At 41.5% G+C, this 17,061-nt stretch overlaps 1 protein-coding gene across 1 annotated transcript in view; it reads left to right on the top strand.

Moving 5' to 3' along the window:
• Positions 1-17,061, top strand: part of LOC133505620 (voltage-dependent T-type calcium channel subunit alpha-1I-like) — a 145,429-nt gene that overhangs the window by 51,867 nt on the left and 76,501 nt on the right. Inside the window, exons 4-5 of the mRNA XM_061828843.1 lie at positions 8,111-8,222; positions 10,541-10,674. Coding sequence (XP_061684827.1) covers positions 8,111-8,222; positions 10,541-10,674 — 246 coding nt within the window. The remainder of the gene's footprint in view (positions 1-8,110; positions 8,223-10,540; positions 10,675-17,061) is intronic.

Genomic DNA, 17,061 nt, shown 5'->3' with positions numbered 1-17,061 from the left:
GGTGCGCAAGCAGTTGTCATCCAGAAGCCCAATTAAAAAAAAAAAAATGCAATGGTTAGTGTTTTTGATTTCAAGCACTCATTAGAGTTCCAAGTTATTATTTCAAGCCAGGTATGCAGTTGGAAATTACGCTTTGCTGCTCTAGTTGGGGTTTCAAATGAAGGTTTTAAGTGGAGTCCTATTCCTGTTGTTGTTCTCGTGTGTTCAACTGGACAATGGCTCAGAGTGATGAAAATAGTGTGTGATTGTGTTTGTGTGTGCGTGTGTCCTTATTTCTGTTACTGGTGGGCCCAACAAGTAAACGTACCCACTGAAATTTGGCATGATGCTACATCACGCAAACAAGAGGGGGAAAAAAAGCCCAGCAGATGGTCCAATTAGGAACACGTGTGCTCCTTTCTTTAGTTTTCAAAGGTTATCTAACAACAGTAATTCACGTTTTTTTTTTCATGATAATAAATTCAAAATGTCTTTCCTGGATTTCTAGCACTTTAAAAATCAATCTATTTTTCTTTAAACACATTTTTCCCCTATATAAAAAATCCATAGCATTTTTGTATTATCAAAAAATTTCAAATAAAAAAAGAAAAATATAACTTTTGTTAAAAAGGATAACGAAATTTACTCTGAAAATTCCAAAAAAATTATTAAAAATATTTTTCCCAATTTATTTTTCCCCTCAAACATTCCACTTTACAACATACTGGTTTCTCAATTTTTTCTTAAAAGATTACTGAAATATTTGATTCTCAAGTATTTTCTACCAAATATTTATTCTAAAAAGAAAAATAAAAAATTCACGACTTTTTTTCAATTTGATCTTTTATTGAAAATAAATCCTAATGTTTTTTTTTTTTAAAGACATTAAAAAAAATTCAAACAGCTTTTCACCCTCAAAACCAAAACTTTTAGATTATGGTTTTATGAAATACTGTATGAAAATATTTCTGTAGGTTTACCTTCCCATCATTAAAAATAAATAAAATAAAAAATGCCTATTTGTAGTTGTTGTGTAAACATTCCCCTGAGTAGTAGCTACGTGTCACACACAAAGTTTGTCACTATCAGTTTGCTGAGCTTTGCAATTTTAGGAGGCGATGGACAGCTAAATGGGCTGATTCGGCGCACATAAGCTCACTGAAACCAACCTCAGTTTGTTCTTGTGTTTGTGTATGTAAGTTGAAAGTCATAAAATGTTCTGCTTGTGCTTTCATAGATTTGGAAACGATAACGCTCTGATCTCTTCTGCCAACTCGTGACTTATTAAAACACACACACACACACCTCAGTGGGCTTCTAATATATGACACTTAATTTTTTGTGTGTGTGTGCCGGTTGCCATGGCAGCACGTCTCACGGAATTCCATGGGAGCTGTGCAGAGGCAAAGAGTGGGAGACACACCACAAAGTCAGATGGAGTACAGAAAATACAGTTTTACTACAGTGAGTCAGAAAGAAAACGTTGAAAATAGGAGATTTTGTTGTTGTGCTTCAAACTCAAAAGGGTGATGATTTTTAAAACAGGGACATATTGATTGGATTGAAAAACCAAAAGATGTAATTTTTATAATGATTTGATGTTTTATTGTCTGAGTTTTCAACATTTGTATAGTATTTTTATCAATTGTTTTCAATTTGAATTTTTAAGAAATATTTCAAATATTTGTTTTACTTTTTCTTTTTGATTTTTCATGTATTGAGCAGCACAGAAAATGGATGGATGGATAAATATGAATGTATTGAAGTTGTGCAAATTAAGAGGTCATTTGCTCAAAAGCCACTGAAGGCATTGTTATGGTCTTTTGGCGAGGGGCCAATAGTTATGTGGTAGAGTTTACATTTTTTTTATTTTTTTTAAATAAATACAGTACGGCATTGAAATGTGAATTTGTTCTGTGACCATCTTGAAAATTCAAATTTAAAAATTTTAAATTATCTTTCCCTGTTGAAATTAATGTCATTAATCTGTTGCAGTTTTACTGGCCCCCACCCCAAAACAAACATTTTGTATGTTTTTATTTTTAAACAAAAATACCACTTTTTACTATTGTACTTCACAACTGGAATACACATCAATACAATGTAAACAATTAACAAATTCATTTAGCCACTGGGGGAAGTTCTATACAATAATGCAGACAAACGAAGAAGAGTTTTTACTTTGTGAACTGAAGGAATATTTCTCATTATTCACTAAGGATAAAGAATATATTCCCCTGTGGCATATCTGTTTCTTTAAGTGCCGTAACACCTCCACATATGTGCCAGTGGTTAGCCCATCTAAGGCATTTCGCACTATGCGTTACCATTAAACTTGCAGACATTAATGCAAAGTTATGGATGTTTCGAATCCGTCTAAACGTTTTAGTTTTAGAGTAAGCTTCATCTGAGAGGGTTCATAAATAGCTTGAAGCCTCTTTTTTTCAAGAATTGTTGAAAATCTGCCGAACTGCTTATTTCTGTTGTTGTTGTGCTCGCTGCCGTCATACAGTGGTCATATCTCAAGGTTTTTCTTCCAAGCCAAAGTTTAAAAAACAAAAAAAATGCTGACTGCCTCCTGTTTTGCGTGTCAGCACCTCCAAGTCTGAGACTATGGTCCTCAGTTGGAAAAGGGTGGCCTGTCCTCTCCAGGTCTTGGATGAGATCCTTCCCCAAGTGGAGGAGTTCAAGTATCTTGGGGTCTTGTTCACAAGTGGGGGAAGAATGGAGCAGGAGCTCGACAGACGGATCGGTGCAGCGTCTGCAGTGATACGGAATTTGTATCGGTCCGTTGTGGTAAAGAGGGAGCTAAATTGAAAGGCGAAGCTCTCAATTTACCAGTCAATCTACGTTCCTACCCTCACCTATGAAACAACAAGATCCTCTGGGATCTACAAGCGGCCGAAATGAGTTTCCTCCGCAGGGTGTCCGGGCTTTCCCTTAGAGATAGGGCGAGAAGCTCGGTCATCCGGGAGGGGCTCAGTGTCGAGCCGCTGCTTCTCTGCATTGAGTGGAGCCAGATGAGGTGGCTGGGGCATCTGATTCGGATGCCTCCCAGACACCTCCGTGGTGAGGTGTTCCGGGCATGTCCCACCGGAAAGCGACCCCGAGGACAACCCACGACACGCTGGAGAGACTATGTCTCTTGGCTGGCTTGGGAACCCCTCAGGATCCTTCCGGAAGAGCTGGAAGAAGTGGCTGGGGAAAGGGAGGTCTTCCCCCGCGACCTGACCTGGAAAAGCGGTAGATAATGGATGGATGGATGCCCCTGTCTTGAAAAACTGTGGCTCACTCGCATCACCAGGCATCACTGTACTTTTTAATACTGATATTCTCTCATGGAATTTGTGCAAAAATAATCATTATCAAGCCGTATTATAAAAATGTTTGCCAATTGCGCAATTCCATCTATTCGTCCACAATGTGTTCATCATTGAGATATTTGGAGCTTGATCGGACACTGGATGCGCTCCCTTTAGGAGTGAAACCAAAATCCCACAATGCATCTGATGAAGTCATGCTGACAATTAGTGAGCGAGCGGCTTCTCCAACCGGGTGTGAGAAGCTGACACGAAGCGTCGCTGTGTGATCTCCCGTGACATTTCGAGCTGTCCCGTGTGCGCACACACACACACGCACACACACACACACACACACAACACACACACACACACACACACACACACACACACACACACACACACCTCCCGGATGCCGTCATCATCATCCTGTTGTTCGATTGAAGACGTTCCAAGAAACACAAAGCCCGTCAAAATCCATCTAATCTCAGAATAACAGATGGAATCAAATCTTTTTGAGATGATGATCTTCTTTCAAATATATGATTTTATCCTTGTGATATGACAGCTCTTTACTTAAAAACATGCTACTTTACGCTCATGAAAATATATATTTAAGGAGGCGGTATGGTGGCGCAGCTGTAAAGCGTTGGCCTCCCAGTTGTGAGGACCGGGGTTCAAATCCCGGACCTGCCTGCGTGGAGTTCGCATGTTCTCCCCCTGCCTGCGTGGGTTTACTCTGGGCACTCCGGTTTCCTCCCACATACCCAAAATATGTGACATTAATTGGACACTGTAAATTGCCCCTAGGTGTGATTTGTGAGTGCAGCTGTTTGTCTCTATGTGCCCTGCGATTGGCTGGCAACCAGTTTAGGGTGTACCCTACCTCCTGACCGTTGATAGCTGGGATTGGCTCCAGCACTCCTGCGACCCTCGTGAGGATAAGTAGCTAAGAACATGGATAGACGGCTATATATTTAACCAAATGTTACTTTTTCCCACTAAAAAAAAACAAGAAGATTTGTATTGGTCTATGACTTTATTCTTGGGGAAAATTTTCCCAAAATGTCCCTCCCCCTAAAAAAAAGTGAAATAAAAGTAAAACAGCGCTGATCTGCCTTTTATATTGTAACATGCTCTACATGGACAATGATGAGGGTGAGGATGATAGACGAGGAGGAGGATGAAGATGCCCTGGAGAGGTTTTATACCTTTGGGCTCATTAGGTGCCGCTTGCTGGGTGGGGTGAAAACGCTGACATGGCAAAAAAATCTGATCACTGATTTAAATGCCAATTTAAACCGCGGCCGATGACAGTTTATTACTTTCCATAGCTCGTTATTGAGACAAACACACCTCGCGATGACATTTGGAAGGGTCACTTCATTAGGTACACCCACACAATCTAACAAGACCCAAGGCAACGATGCATAAATTGTTTCAAATCATTTTTGAAAATTGTCACATAGCACCTACTGTATATTTGGCAGATTAAAAAGAGAAAAATTTGGGAAAAAAGGAAAACATTGAAGGAAAAAAATGTTTTTAAGGGAATCAAAACCACAATTGTCGGACAAAAGTATTAGAAAACAAAATATTAGACAAAAGTACACAATGTTAAGCAAAATATAGAGGAAACAATACAAACTTATAAAGGAAAAAATATTGCTCAAAATATAGAAATAGTAGACTAAATGCAAGAATATATATATATATATATATATATATATATATATATATATATGCAGCTAACTCATCATTTTCCAGGACTGATTACAAGTTTTGTGGTGGCTGAAATCTGACAACTCCCCCCCCCCCCAACCACACACAAGTATGGTGGGTTCAGTGGAGTGCACTTGGGTCCTGCCCCCACCCTCCTGTGTTACACTGATAACTGACTGACTTTGGGAAAACTCTAGAGTGTAATAAATGATGCCCCCCCCCCAAAGCCAGAAGTGAAATTTAACATTGATTCAGAGGACCATTTGTTTGTCTTTTTCTCCTAAAAACTAAATTATAAAGTGACTTTCTTTTTAATTATCCCCTGCATTTAACCAATTTAGATATTTTCTTTCTTGCTGTGCTTTTATTGCATTTTATTCTTGCTGAGTAAAGGACTTTGCAACTTTGTAATTTATTTAACTTAAAAATGACAAAAATGTTAGTGCAGTGGTCGCTCAGCTCAGCGTTGGCCTCACAGTTCTGAGGTCCCGGGTACAATCCCGCCCCACTTATGTGGAGTTTGCATGCTCTCCCCCGTGCCTGCGTGGGTATTCTCCGGGCACTCCGGTTTCCTCCCACATCCCAAAAACATGCAACATTAATTGGACACTCTAAATTGCCCCTAGGTGTGATTGTGAGTGCGGCTGTTTGTCTCCATGTGCCCTGTGATTGGCTCGCAATCAGTTCAGGGTGTACCCCGCTTCCTGCTTGTTGACAGCTGGGATAGGCTCCAGCACTCCCCTTGACCCTCGTGAGGATAAGCGGTGATGAAAATGGATGGATGTTAGTGCAGTTTCGTTCTAAGTGGGTGTCACCTGCCTGACTTTTGGTGCACTCAGTGACACTGCAAATGGGTGTCTGTGTTTGTATTTACCCTGCGACTGACTGGTGACCAGTTCAGGGTGTTCTGCGCCTTTTGTCCAAAGTCAATTGGGCTAGGCGGCAGCCCATCTCCCCCCCCTCTCCCCGACCCAAACCAGGATAAGTGCTTTTGAGAATGAATTGTTTGATAGGTCCTTCAAATGAAAAATCTTGAGGGGGAAAAAAAAAGAGATAAATATTCCATTTTATCTATTTCTACTCCTGGCTAAATACTACCTTGAAATTGTAACACTAGCTGCCTGTTCTAGAAAGAAAGCTTGTTCCTGGGAAAACTGAAAGAACATTTCAGAGAGCTACAATGAGAATTTAGTCTTGGAAAAACAAAAACTGCTGGGGCATGTGTGACCGCGTGCATGTGTTTTCAAGTCCGCTGGGCTTTGGAGAGCTTCAGCATCCTTTCACCGGGAAAGCCCGAGAGACGACAAGGACCTCTTCCCTAAAAGAGTCTAGCCAAGCGTTGCCGCGGATCCCTTTTCGAACACACAGAATGTTTCCGTCACAGTCAACTGACTTTTTTTTTATTTTTAAACACTTTTTTTAAAATAATTGGCCGCCCGTGTGCACTTGATTAAAAACGTAGGGGTTGTGAACCAGCAACCTTGCAGGATTTCCCCACTGTTACGATGCCTTATATCATTAAGAAGTTCAGGTTTCCACCCTCAGTGAACTGTCTTAGCCGATGATTTCATTTTTGTTGCCCGCGGCCAGAGGTTCTTCCTGAGCCGCGTCACATCCTGAACCTTCTTCCTGACTGCAGCAGAGGGGAGATGATGCTATTAAGCAGGCTTATTGGAAGCTTTAGTAATTAGCATAGTTAGCATAGTTTTTTATTTTCTTCATTTTCAAAGTAAACAACCTTAACGAGTCAGAAGCTATCACAAATTTTTCTGGTATATTTTCAAGACAACAACAACTAGAAAAGAAGCTTCATGATTTATATTCAGGCAACTAAATTGACTTTCTGAGGGAATTTAATAACTTTGCTAACATTTGAATGCTGTCCAAAGTACATACGGTATAAGGTGTCCTGCTGTCCATCCGCAGCATCTGGCAGATAAGGACTTTAAAAGACAAAAACCCAAGTCACTGCAACATCTGGAAAATGAGGGTCCAAAAAGATAGGAAAGAAAGTCATTGGAGGTTATGGCAGATGAGGACCTGAAAAGACAGAAAATCCAAAACAGAAACCAAAGTCACTGTAAGGTTACACAGAGAAGGTCCTAAAAACCGAATTGAACTGTAAAAGTAAACAAAGTCTGGCAAAGGAGGACCTTAAAAGACAAAAAACAAAGTCACTTGAACTTCGACTAGATGATGACCCTAAAACTTTACAACTTTAGACAAACGGGATAGCTTGGCGGGGAATGACCTTAAAAGATGGAAAACACTGTAGAGTTTTAAATGACAAAAAAAAAGTCTCGCAGAGAAATTTGCTTAAAAAACTAAAGATAGGTGACCTCCTCCAGTTGATCAAAGATATTGAGATCCCAGTATGCATGATGTCACTCCCAGTTGCCAGAAACAAAGTTCTAAGTAACCAAACAACTGTAGCACGTTTTTGAGTAGCATACATACAGAATGTCTCTATTTTTCTAAAAGAGGAAAAAGTCTAGTAGATGAAAATTCTTTAAGATGAGCATGAGGACCATAAAGGAGAGGACAAAGTCACTAAAAAGCCTGGCTGACAAGAACCATAAAATGCAGAAAACAAAGTCACAAGGATGTCTGACAGATAAGGAACTTTAAAAGACAGAAAAGCAAAGTTTAGCGCTAAAAGACGGAAAACAAAGTCTGGCAGACAAGGACCCTTCGAGAAAAAAAAACAAAAACTGGGCGATGAGAACATCTGTCACATGAAGGTCCAAAAAGACAAACATATCCACCACAAGGACTTGCAGACACTTTCCCTAAAGGATAGAAAAAAAAGTGTCTAAAACATCTGGCAGATAAGGTCCCAAAAAGATGAAAGATATGAGGACCCTAAAATGCAGAAATCCAAGTCACCAGAACACCTGAGGGAGTGATTAAAAATGGAACAGGCGATGAATGAGTGAATGAATAATTAAAGCTGTACATATCTCGTCGAGTAACAACATTCCGGTCGGGGAGCACAGCAGGAGTCTTAGTACTCTGCCTTGGGGAACTCCAACTGTGTTTGTTGCAATGTTGGCAGTGGTACATGTCCATGAGCCGTTTGTAGTTGCCCTTAACCAGCTTTTCGTCTTCACGTGGTTCGAGCGAGTGAGCATGATGATCATCCTGCTGAACTGCGTCACGTTAGGAATGTACCAACCCTGCCAGAACGTCGACTGCTCCTCCGACAGATGCCAGATCCTGTCTGTAAGCGCCGCCATCTTTTATCAATTACTCTTTTTTTTTTTTTTTTACTCATCTCAAAGATCAAGTATAAGATTTGTATTTCCACTCGCACATTTTTGCAGATAATTTAACCCCATAATTTTTATTTTGACGTGCCACAACTGGTTTGTCTGATACTACGAAGACTAACTTGTTGATGTTTCCAAAATGGTTTCTGATTTTTCTTCTGACTTTTATAAAAACTAATTTGATGGACTAAAATCTCCTTGTGATGTTTCGTAAACGTGGGCTATTTTAAGACCAGCAATGGAGAGGGGCTTATTTTTAACAAAGATTCCAGGGGGCGCTACTCGGTGAGTCTTCAGGGACACAAAAGGGGATCCGAAAGCCGATAGAACATCCATTAGGCACCAACAAGCGGCCTGGCCCAGTCCGCGTTTCTCTTGTGCAGCTCTGGCTCGTATCGACGCCCACTAGAAGTTCCTGGCCGTGACTCACCAGCTTAGCATGAGGTCTTCATGCTGTTGTGAGCATCTCACCCCGCCCCTCCCCACCCCGTCCCCCACCCTCACACCCATGTCAAAGGTGGATGAGTGGGTGCTGCGTGCTGCAGGCATACGTCTCAAACCTGTAAGCGCATGCACACACACCCAACACACAGCACACACATGCAAGCGATTGATTCGTGTCTCTCAGGGAGGGGGGGCTGCGGAATCGCAGCTAATAGAATTCCTCCCGCTAGTATCCATAGAAGAGAGGTCCACCCCCCACCCCCATTCGATATCAGTGTGGCTTTAGTGGGCAGCGGAGACCGCAATCGATGGGCTACTCTTGAAAAAGCTCACGATGAATAGTGCCGGCTCAATGCACGACTGCCGACGGGCCACGTTGGAAAATTCTCAAAAGTGACGTTCACGCGGATGTAAAAACGTTGGGGGTTTCGACACATGTGTCGAGTTTGGACAATTATGGTCTGCCTTTGTCTTGGATGTTAAAACCACGAGATGAGAAATTGACTAGCCAAATGTTCTAATATTGTAAATTGTCTTTTGTTTGGAGATAAACATGCAATATATTGCTCTCACAAATGTCTTTGTTTACAAAAATGTTGATAAGGTTTACTAAAGACCACAAAATTATGGCTTATCAGCGTTAACATTTTGTTTTACAAAGATCAGATAATGGGTGGATTTTCACTAATCCAAATTGTGATTTTAAATTAACTTAAAAACAAAAATGGTCATTGTGTTGAGAGAAATATGCCCATTTTTGAAGACTTAATTGTCTTTGCTCTTGACAAAAATGTCTCTAGCATCTTTATGTTAAAAAGCAGGGCTCAAAATTTGTACCTGTATGAACAAATCCTTGTAATAACAAACTGTTCTCCTTGTTTACCAATAAATATGTTTAATTTTCTAAAATGTCTGTGATCTTTCCCAAATCTTAATTTTTAAAATCTGAATAGGCTCTGTTTATGCAAATTATTAATTATCATTTAAATGTGATGATTCTAAATTCCCTTTCATGTGTATGAAAAGCTGTTGCCACCGGGAAGAAAAAAATAGCAGAAAATGTCGTAAAATAACGACGAATAAAACGCCCTCCTAAACGTCTCCGTCAGAATTATTCGTCGACAGTTGAACCACGTACTGCTCTGTATTACATAAATGTAAAAATGTAGCGTCAGTAACTTCTTGGATCTCGCGTGGCAGCGCTTTACTTTCCCTTAATGCCAAAATTAGAAAAACAAGCTCACATGACACCGGCAGAACGGAGTTCATCCCTCTTCCTCAGTTTGAAAAAGGTCAAGGTTGTGCTCGTGAACTTGAACGTCGAGCGCCTGACATCTCCAGAAGGCAAACTCTGACTCGGACATTTTATTTTATTTTTTCAATTCTCCTCTTTGCCGCTCAACTGACAGTAAAACAAAAGATGGGATAGCTCTTGCGGGAATCTGAAAGATGTAGCGGGCCTGTAATCCGACAACAACAGTGGCGGCTAATCTTCGCTTTTGCGCTGACAGCGGCAATAACGCGCATTAGCCGGAGTGTGTCTTTGATTTATTTGGATTTGTTCTTCTTTTAATTAGATGCTTGATTAAAGCTGTGACTGTTGGGAGTGCAGGCGGGTGGGGGTTATCTGATTACAGCGCAAGCAAATAATTTTCTGCTACATTTAGAGTTCGGGTGGGGGGGGGGGTGTCTGAGGGAGGGCTATGTAAGATGAACCAAAAGCTGGCACGTTTAAGAAAAAAAGTATTGTTTTTATTTTTCAAGACTGCTGTACTTTGTCGTGACTTTGACGATGAGCTCCGCATGTTTGTTGTGGTGACCCGGCAGGCCTTCGACGCCTTCATCTACATCTTCTTCGCCCTGGAGATGGTCATCAAGATGGTGGCGCTAGGAATCTTCGGCCCACGCTGTTACCTTGGCGACACCTGGAACCGCCTGGACTTCTTTATCGTCATGGCGGGGTGAGGAATACAAGATGTAACAAATCTGCGCCCGAAGCGGCTTTCAATTAGCGAGGTGAAATTTGCGAAATATGTCTGTCGAGAGTAAACCCAGCAAAAGGGTGCAGGAAAGCATGCAATTACAGTGAAGAAAATAAGTATTTGAACGCCCTGCTATATTGCAAGTTCACTGTCCACTGTGAGAGATAATCAAAAAAATAATTCTAGAAATCACAATGTATGATTTTTTTAACGACTTGTGTGCTACAGCTGCAAATAAGTATTTGAACACCTGTATCAGCTAGAATTCTGACCCTCAACGACCTGTTACTCAGCCTTTAAAAGTCCACCTTCATTCCATGTATTATCCTTAATCAGATGCACCTGTGTGAGGTCGTTAGTTGCATAAAGACACCTGTCCACCCCATAGAATCAGTAAGATTTGAACTTGTAACATGGCCAAGACCAAAGATTTGGCCAAAGACACCAGAGACAAAATTGTTCAACTCCACACGGCTGGAAAGGGTGACAGAGAAATTGCCAAACACCTTGGTGAAAAAAGGTCCACTGTTGGAGCAATCGTTAGAAAATGGAAGAAGCGAAACATGACGGTCAGTCTCAATCGGAGTGGAACCCCGTACAAGATATCACCTCGTGGGGTCTCAATGATCCTTAGAAAGGTGAGGAATCAGCCCAGGACTACGCGACAGGACTTTGTCAATGACCTGAAAAGAGCTGGGACCACCGTTTCCAAGGTGCCTGTTGGTCATACACAAAGACGTCATGGTTTGGAATCATGCATGGCACGGAAGGTTCCCGTACTTAAACCAGCACATGTCAAGGCCCATTTTAAGTTTGCCAATGACCATTTGGATGATACAGAGGAGTCATGGGAGAAAGTTTTGTGATCAGATGAGACCAAAAGGGAACTTTTTGGTCATAATTCCACTAACCTTGTTTGGAGGAAGGCGAATGATGAGTTCCATCCCGAGAACCCCATCCCAACTGTGAAGCATGGGGGTAGTAGCATCATGCTTTGGGGGTGTTTTTCTGCACATGGGACAGGACTACTGCACTGTGTTAATGAGAGGATGACCGCAGCCACGAATTGTGAGATTTTGGAGAACAACCTCTATCCCTCAGTCAGAGCATTGAAGAAGGGTTGTGGCTGGGTCTTTCAACATGACAATGACCCGAAGCACACAGTCAGGAAAACCATGAAACAATGAAAATTTCAGACCCCTAAATGATTTCTGAGTGGGAGAACTTACAATATAGCAGGGTGTTCAAATACTTGTTTTCTTCACTTTACGCCTGCCATCTTGCTCTAAAGTGGCCAATCTGAGGTCGTTTGGATCATTTTCCAGGGTGCTTTCAAAGACAAACTTTATTCTGTTGATACCAAATTTGAACTACATAACCAAGACAACACTTAATTGGGAGTTGCCATCATTATTTTGTGTGGGCAGGAATATACGAGCAAAATTTGATTATTCTATGCTTTCCTTGTCTGTCCTTTCATTTTCAGTTGAACAGATATGAAATCTTAGCACAATATTACCGAGATTGGCTGGCACCTGGGGCTTGGTCGACGCCGACACCCTAACAATAGAGTTCAGCTCGCTTTATAAGGATGATATGAGTTTGGAATTTAGCCAGCATACTTTGCAGCGCTGATTTAATTAATCCTTTGCCAGGTGCGCTGGAACGACTTGCACTGGCTGCTCCGTCACGGTGAAACGTAACAATGAAACATCCACGTAGCGTTCACTTTTCATGTTTTATTCAACAATGCCGTAAAATGACACGAATGCGGGTTAAAGAAATGTCAAAATGGTTTTACGAGTCCCTATATTAAAATCTCCCTCCCCCCTGCCGCAGGCTTGTTTAATGACAAAGCACCCCGGTAAAATATATTACCACATTAGCATAATTTCTCTTGAGACTTTGACCTTTAAGAGGTCGCAGGAAGTCGGCAACCTCGCCGTCAAGAGCATCGTGACCTACACGTGCACGTATAACCGCTTCATTAGGTGCACAAGCTAATGAGATCCAGTACAAGAATCAAGAATCATGATACCTGAAATAAAAAATAATAATAAATACTCACTGTTGGCAGTCTTACTTGGGTTTCTTTCAATGAGGAACTTGTCCTAGAACTTTGGTCTGATTGATACCAAATTTGAACCATGAATACTTGACAAATGACTGATGCTGAATTGTGAAAGATGATAGTTTTCATCGGAAGTTTCATCAAAAAACCTCAATACAGAATCAGTGATGGAAAACAGTTTCAATCAGCAACATTTCATTTAAAAAAAAAAAAAAGTGACATTTTCACCCAAAGCTTAAATTTGAGCATTATTTTGGCCATTTCCAAGTGTCATACATATTTGGTTTTTTTCTGTTTGGTACAGAATTTGAACAGTGTACACTATACTGGTAGTTGACAGTAAATTGTGAATAATTTGAATTTTCGGGATTGCCTGTGATATTCTTATGGCGTTCCCAACCAGAACATCTGTAGACCCCCAAAAAAGTCACAAGTAGTTTTGCCCGAAAAGATAAAGTCTGTCGTTGTATTGGAATTTCCATTCATTGCTTGGTTGACTTTGACTGAAATTTGAGCCCATAAAGGTGCGGTAACAAAATTTAGAGATCATGTCTAGAATGAGGAGACCAAGAAGAAGTCTTAAAGGGGAAATCCACTGGTTTGCATCAACAATGTATCCAATATTTCATGTAATATGTAGCCTATTTTGACAATGTGATGTTAAATCCTCTCACATTTAATCGTGTTTTGAGAAGATTTTTATTGACAATTACACATTTTTTAGGGGCGCTGCCATTTTCTTGAGTCACATGACCTACATGCGCGGATGTGACATGTACCGTGCCGCAACAAAGCTGCGATTATATGGGACATCATTTATGCCCAGCACTGATTTCTCTGATTTATCCTCATCTGTTGAAGTAATAGCACCATACACAGCCATGAGCGGCACAACCGTTAGCGGCTCGGCCGCTCGGTTGATCGGGAAGACTGTGGAAGACTTCCATACACGGTGCCGTTCACGGCTGTACTGGAGCCAGCAAACCAGCTTTGAGGTGTCTGTCCCCTGCGTAACACGTGTCACTCATACCTTTTCCTTCCGCATTGTGGAGGAAGAGCTGACATCGAAAGATAAAAAAGTGACGTCGGTAGGAACGCTTGGCCGCCACAAGCCAGTTATCCCTGTGGTAAATTTTCTGACACCTCCAGCTTGAAACCCAAACGCGCACATCCTCCGTCCCGGGCTGCCGGTGGAGAACTCAATCGCGCAGTGTGTCGTCCCCCAGCCGCCGCCGCCGCCGCCGCGCCGGGTCCTGCTTAATTCCCATAACGAACGAGACTCCGGCATGCTAACTAGTGTAACTAGTGTGCGGCACCGCCCACGGCTATGTATGGAAGTATTCTTCCTGATCAACCAATACTGCTATTTCTTCATCAGATGAGGATAAATCCGAGAAATCAGCACTGGCCATAATGGTGTCCCATGTAATAGAGACTTTGTTGTGGCACGTAACACGTCACATCCGCGCACGAAGGTCATGTGACTCGCGAAAATGGCAGTGCCCCTGAAAATTCGTAATCGTCAATAAAAATCTTCTTAAAACACTATTAAATGAGAGAGGATTCAACATCACATTGTCATGACCTATTGGATACATTGTTAATGCAAACCAGGGGATTTCCCCTTCAAGGACCCATGTCTGAAAAGATGGCAAGTCTGCCATTTCATCTTGAAAAAGCAGTTCTAGAGTGATTTTTTAAAGTAAGTTAATAGTTTTGCTCATTGTGTGTACATTTTATATAGTATGGACACCAAGTTTGCCCCTTTGTCAGCAGCACGAGCTTGTTGGCCTCAGGCTAAGAGAATGTCCTCCACCTCAAATCTTCCGTCGTCTTCATCCGGCCTGTTTCATCCACAACGATCCCTTCTTCCTTGACCTCATCTTGCATTTCCTCTCCCGAGCCGGTGGCACCACCAATTACGCACTAGTCCACCGCATGCGGCTGTGCATCAGAATGGCGAGGAGGGGTGGCGTGATAAAAAGACCGCCGGGATCTTGGCGAGCTGCGGGAAAGGGATTAGCAGAAGCAGCAAGTGTGTACATGTGAAAATAGAGTGTGTGTGAGTGCATGCGTGTGTGAGTGTGTGTATAGGTGCGTGTGTGTGTGTGAACGCAAGCGTGACAGCTTTTCCCCTGAAAACACAACAGAATTTTTAATTATGCCAAGTACGACTCTCCAGCCAAGCACGATTGTGCTCCCCAGACTCAAACAAATACTGTATGTGAGCGTTTAATTGCAGTGTGTGTGTGTGTGTGTGTGTGATTTTTGTCACGTTGCTGTTGTTGGCTGGCTCACAGACACAAACCAACCTGTTCGTACAGATTTTCAGACAAAAGATTTGAGTGCTGGGTTAATAGTTGGGTGATGACGATACTTTCATGGTTAGGCCCGCCCGACACCGGGCGACGAGGCCGAAACAGATCTTCCAGAACTTTCTCTCAGTGTGTGAAGTTCGGCAATACAATTTCAGAGTGTTGCAAACCTCGCAGATGTAAAAGCCGCTCAAAAATGCACACAAACTTTCACCCAAAAATTAAATAAATAAATAAAACAATCCGTTTTCATGTTCCAAACAATTTCATGGAATATATTATATTACTTTTAGGGTTCGTGTTACAGTTTGTGTTTCAGGATTAGGGTTCTTATCTTGTGATTTTCATGACACATGGAAGACGTGGATTGGCGCTTGAACAAAATATATTTTGCCTGTTCTCATGCTTGTGGCAGTCTGAAAAATTATTCATGCTGTTCGAGTTCAAGTTTTAACTTTCAACAGTATTTGTACACACGCATTTGCACACGCTGCCAGCCATATTAATAAAAAATAATCAAAATTCATACCATGCTAACATCAAGCTGCTGCCAAGCCTCTATCATTTGGCCAATTTTTTTACTTTAACTTGTGGGCAAAAATGAAAGATATGATTGCTGTTTGGTGGAAGTGAACTCAACTCAGCTCGCTTGAAAATGAGCAACAGTTTGGCACGGTGAACAAATCTTCCCAAAAAGAGGCTTCAAGTGTTTAATGACACGCTTGAAACCTCCATCCATCCATCCATTTTCATAGCCGCTTATCCTCACAAGGGTCACGGGGAGTGTTGGAGCCTATTACCAACTGTTAACGGGCAGGAGGCGGGTTACACCCTGAACTGGTTGCCAGCGAATCGCAGGGCACATCGAGACAAACAGTCGCACTCACAATCGCACCTCGGGGCAATTTAGAGTGTCCAATTAATGTTGCATGTTTTTGGGATGTGGCAGGAAACCAGAGAGCCCGGAGAAAACCCACACAGGCACAGGGAGAACATGCAAACATGCCAGGATCGAACCCGGGATCTCAGAACTGTGAAGCCAATGCTTTCCAGCTGATCCACTGTGCCGCCCGCTTGAAACATAATCATTATGAAACTTGTCAATTGTCCATTCAGTTTTGCTAAGTAAATTATCAAACCTGGCTAACTGATTTCATTTAAGTGGACGACACAAGAGGAATGCAGATATAGATTTTACCTTTGTATCTACTTATTTTCAAAGGATTGCAACATTTTTAATACTCTCTTTTATGGTCCATTAAGTATACATCCAATTTTGTTTGACCAACAGAAATCGGTTCAGGCTTTAGCTTAATGGCATTCTCTTAAGAACTGTAAGAGTGGCGAGGCTGTCACCACAAAGTACTTGGAGTTGTTTATTCAGAAATAACACGCTGTTAAATTGATTTTGAGATAAAACTTTAAAACTGTTCAGTGCAGTAAATTTAGTCATTCATAATCATGTTTATTGTTATGGAGCCCCTAAAGGGACAGAAAGAAAACTTGTCATTGTAATGAGTAAGTTTCTCATTGTATTGAGTCAATTTCTCATTGTTTTGAGTAAATTACTCATTGTAATGAGTATGTTTCTCATTGTAATGAGTAAGTGTCGAGAAACGTCAACTTGCTTAGTTTACGGCTACCTGAACGCAGGAAGCTACCGCTAGCTAGCAGGTAAATAAGCTACGACCCATAGGTAGATGTTTCTCAACACTTACTCATTACAATGAGAAACTTACTCATTACAATGAGAAACTTACTCATTACAATGAGAAAAAACAAGTTTTTTTTTTTCCAATACATTTTTTTTTCAATGTCCCTTTAGGGGCTCTGTATGGTGTGATTTTTTTTTTTTCGACAAGCATGTACCCCCCACTCCTCACCCCAACACACACACACCACACACACACACACACACACACACACACACACACGGTGTTCCTTGGCACATACTTGAGACTTGAAGGTTACGACTTACGT

This window comes from Syngnathoides biaculeatus, chromosome 9 (genome assembly GCF_019802595.1).
Source record: "Syngnathoides biaculeatus isolate LvHL_M chromosome 9, ASM1980259v1, whole genome shotgun sequence".
NCBI lineage: Eukaryota > Metazoa > Chordata > Actinopteri > Syngnathiformes > Syngnathidae > Syngnathoides > Syngnathoides biaculeatus.
The sequence above is the reverse complement of the archived record's forward strand: the minus strand, read 5'-3'. Positions and strand labels throughout refer to the sequence as shown.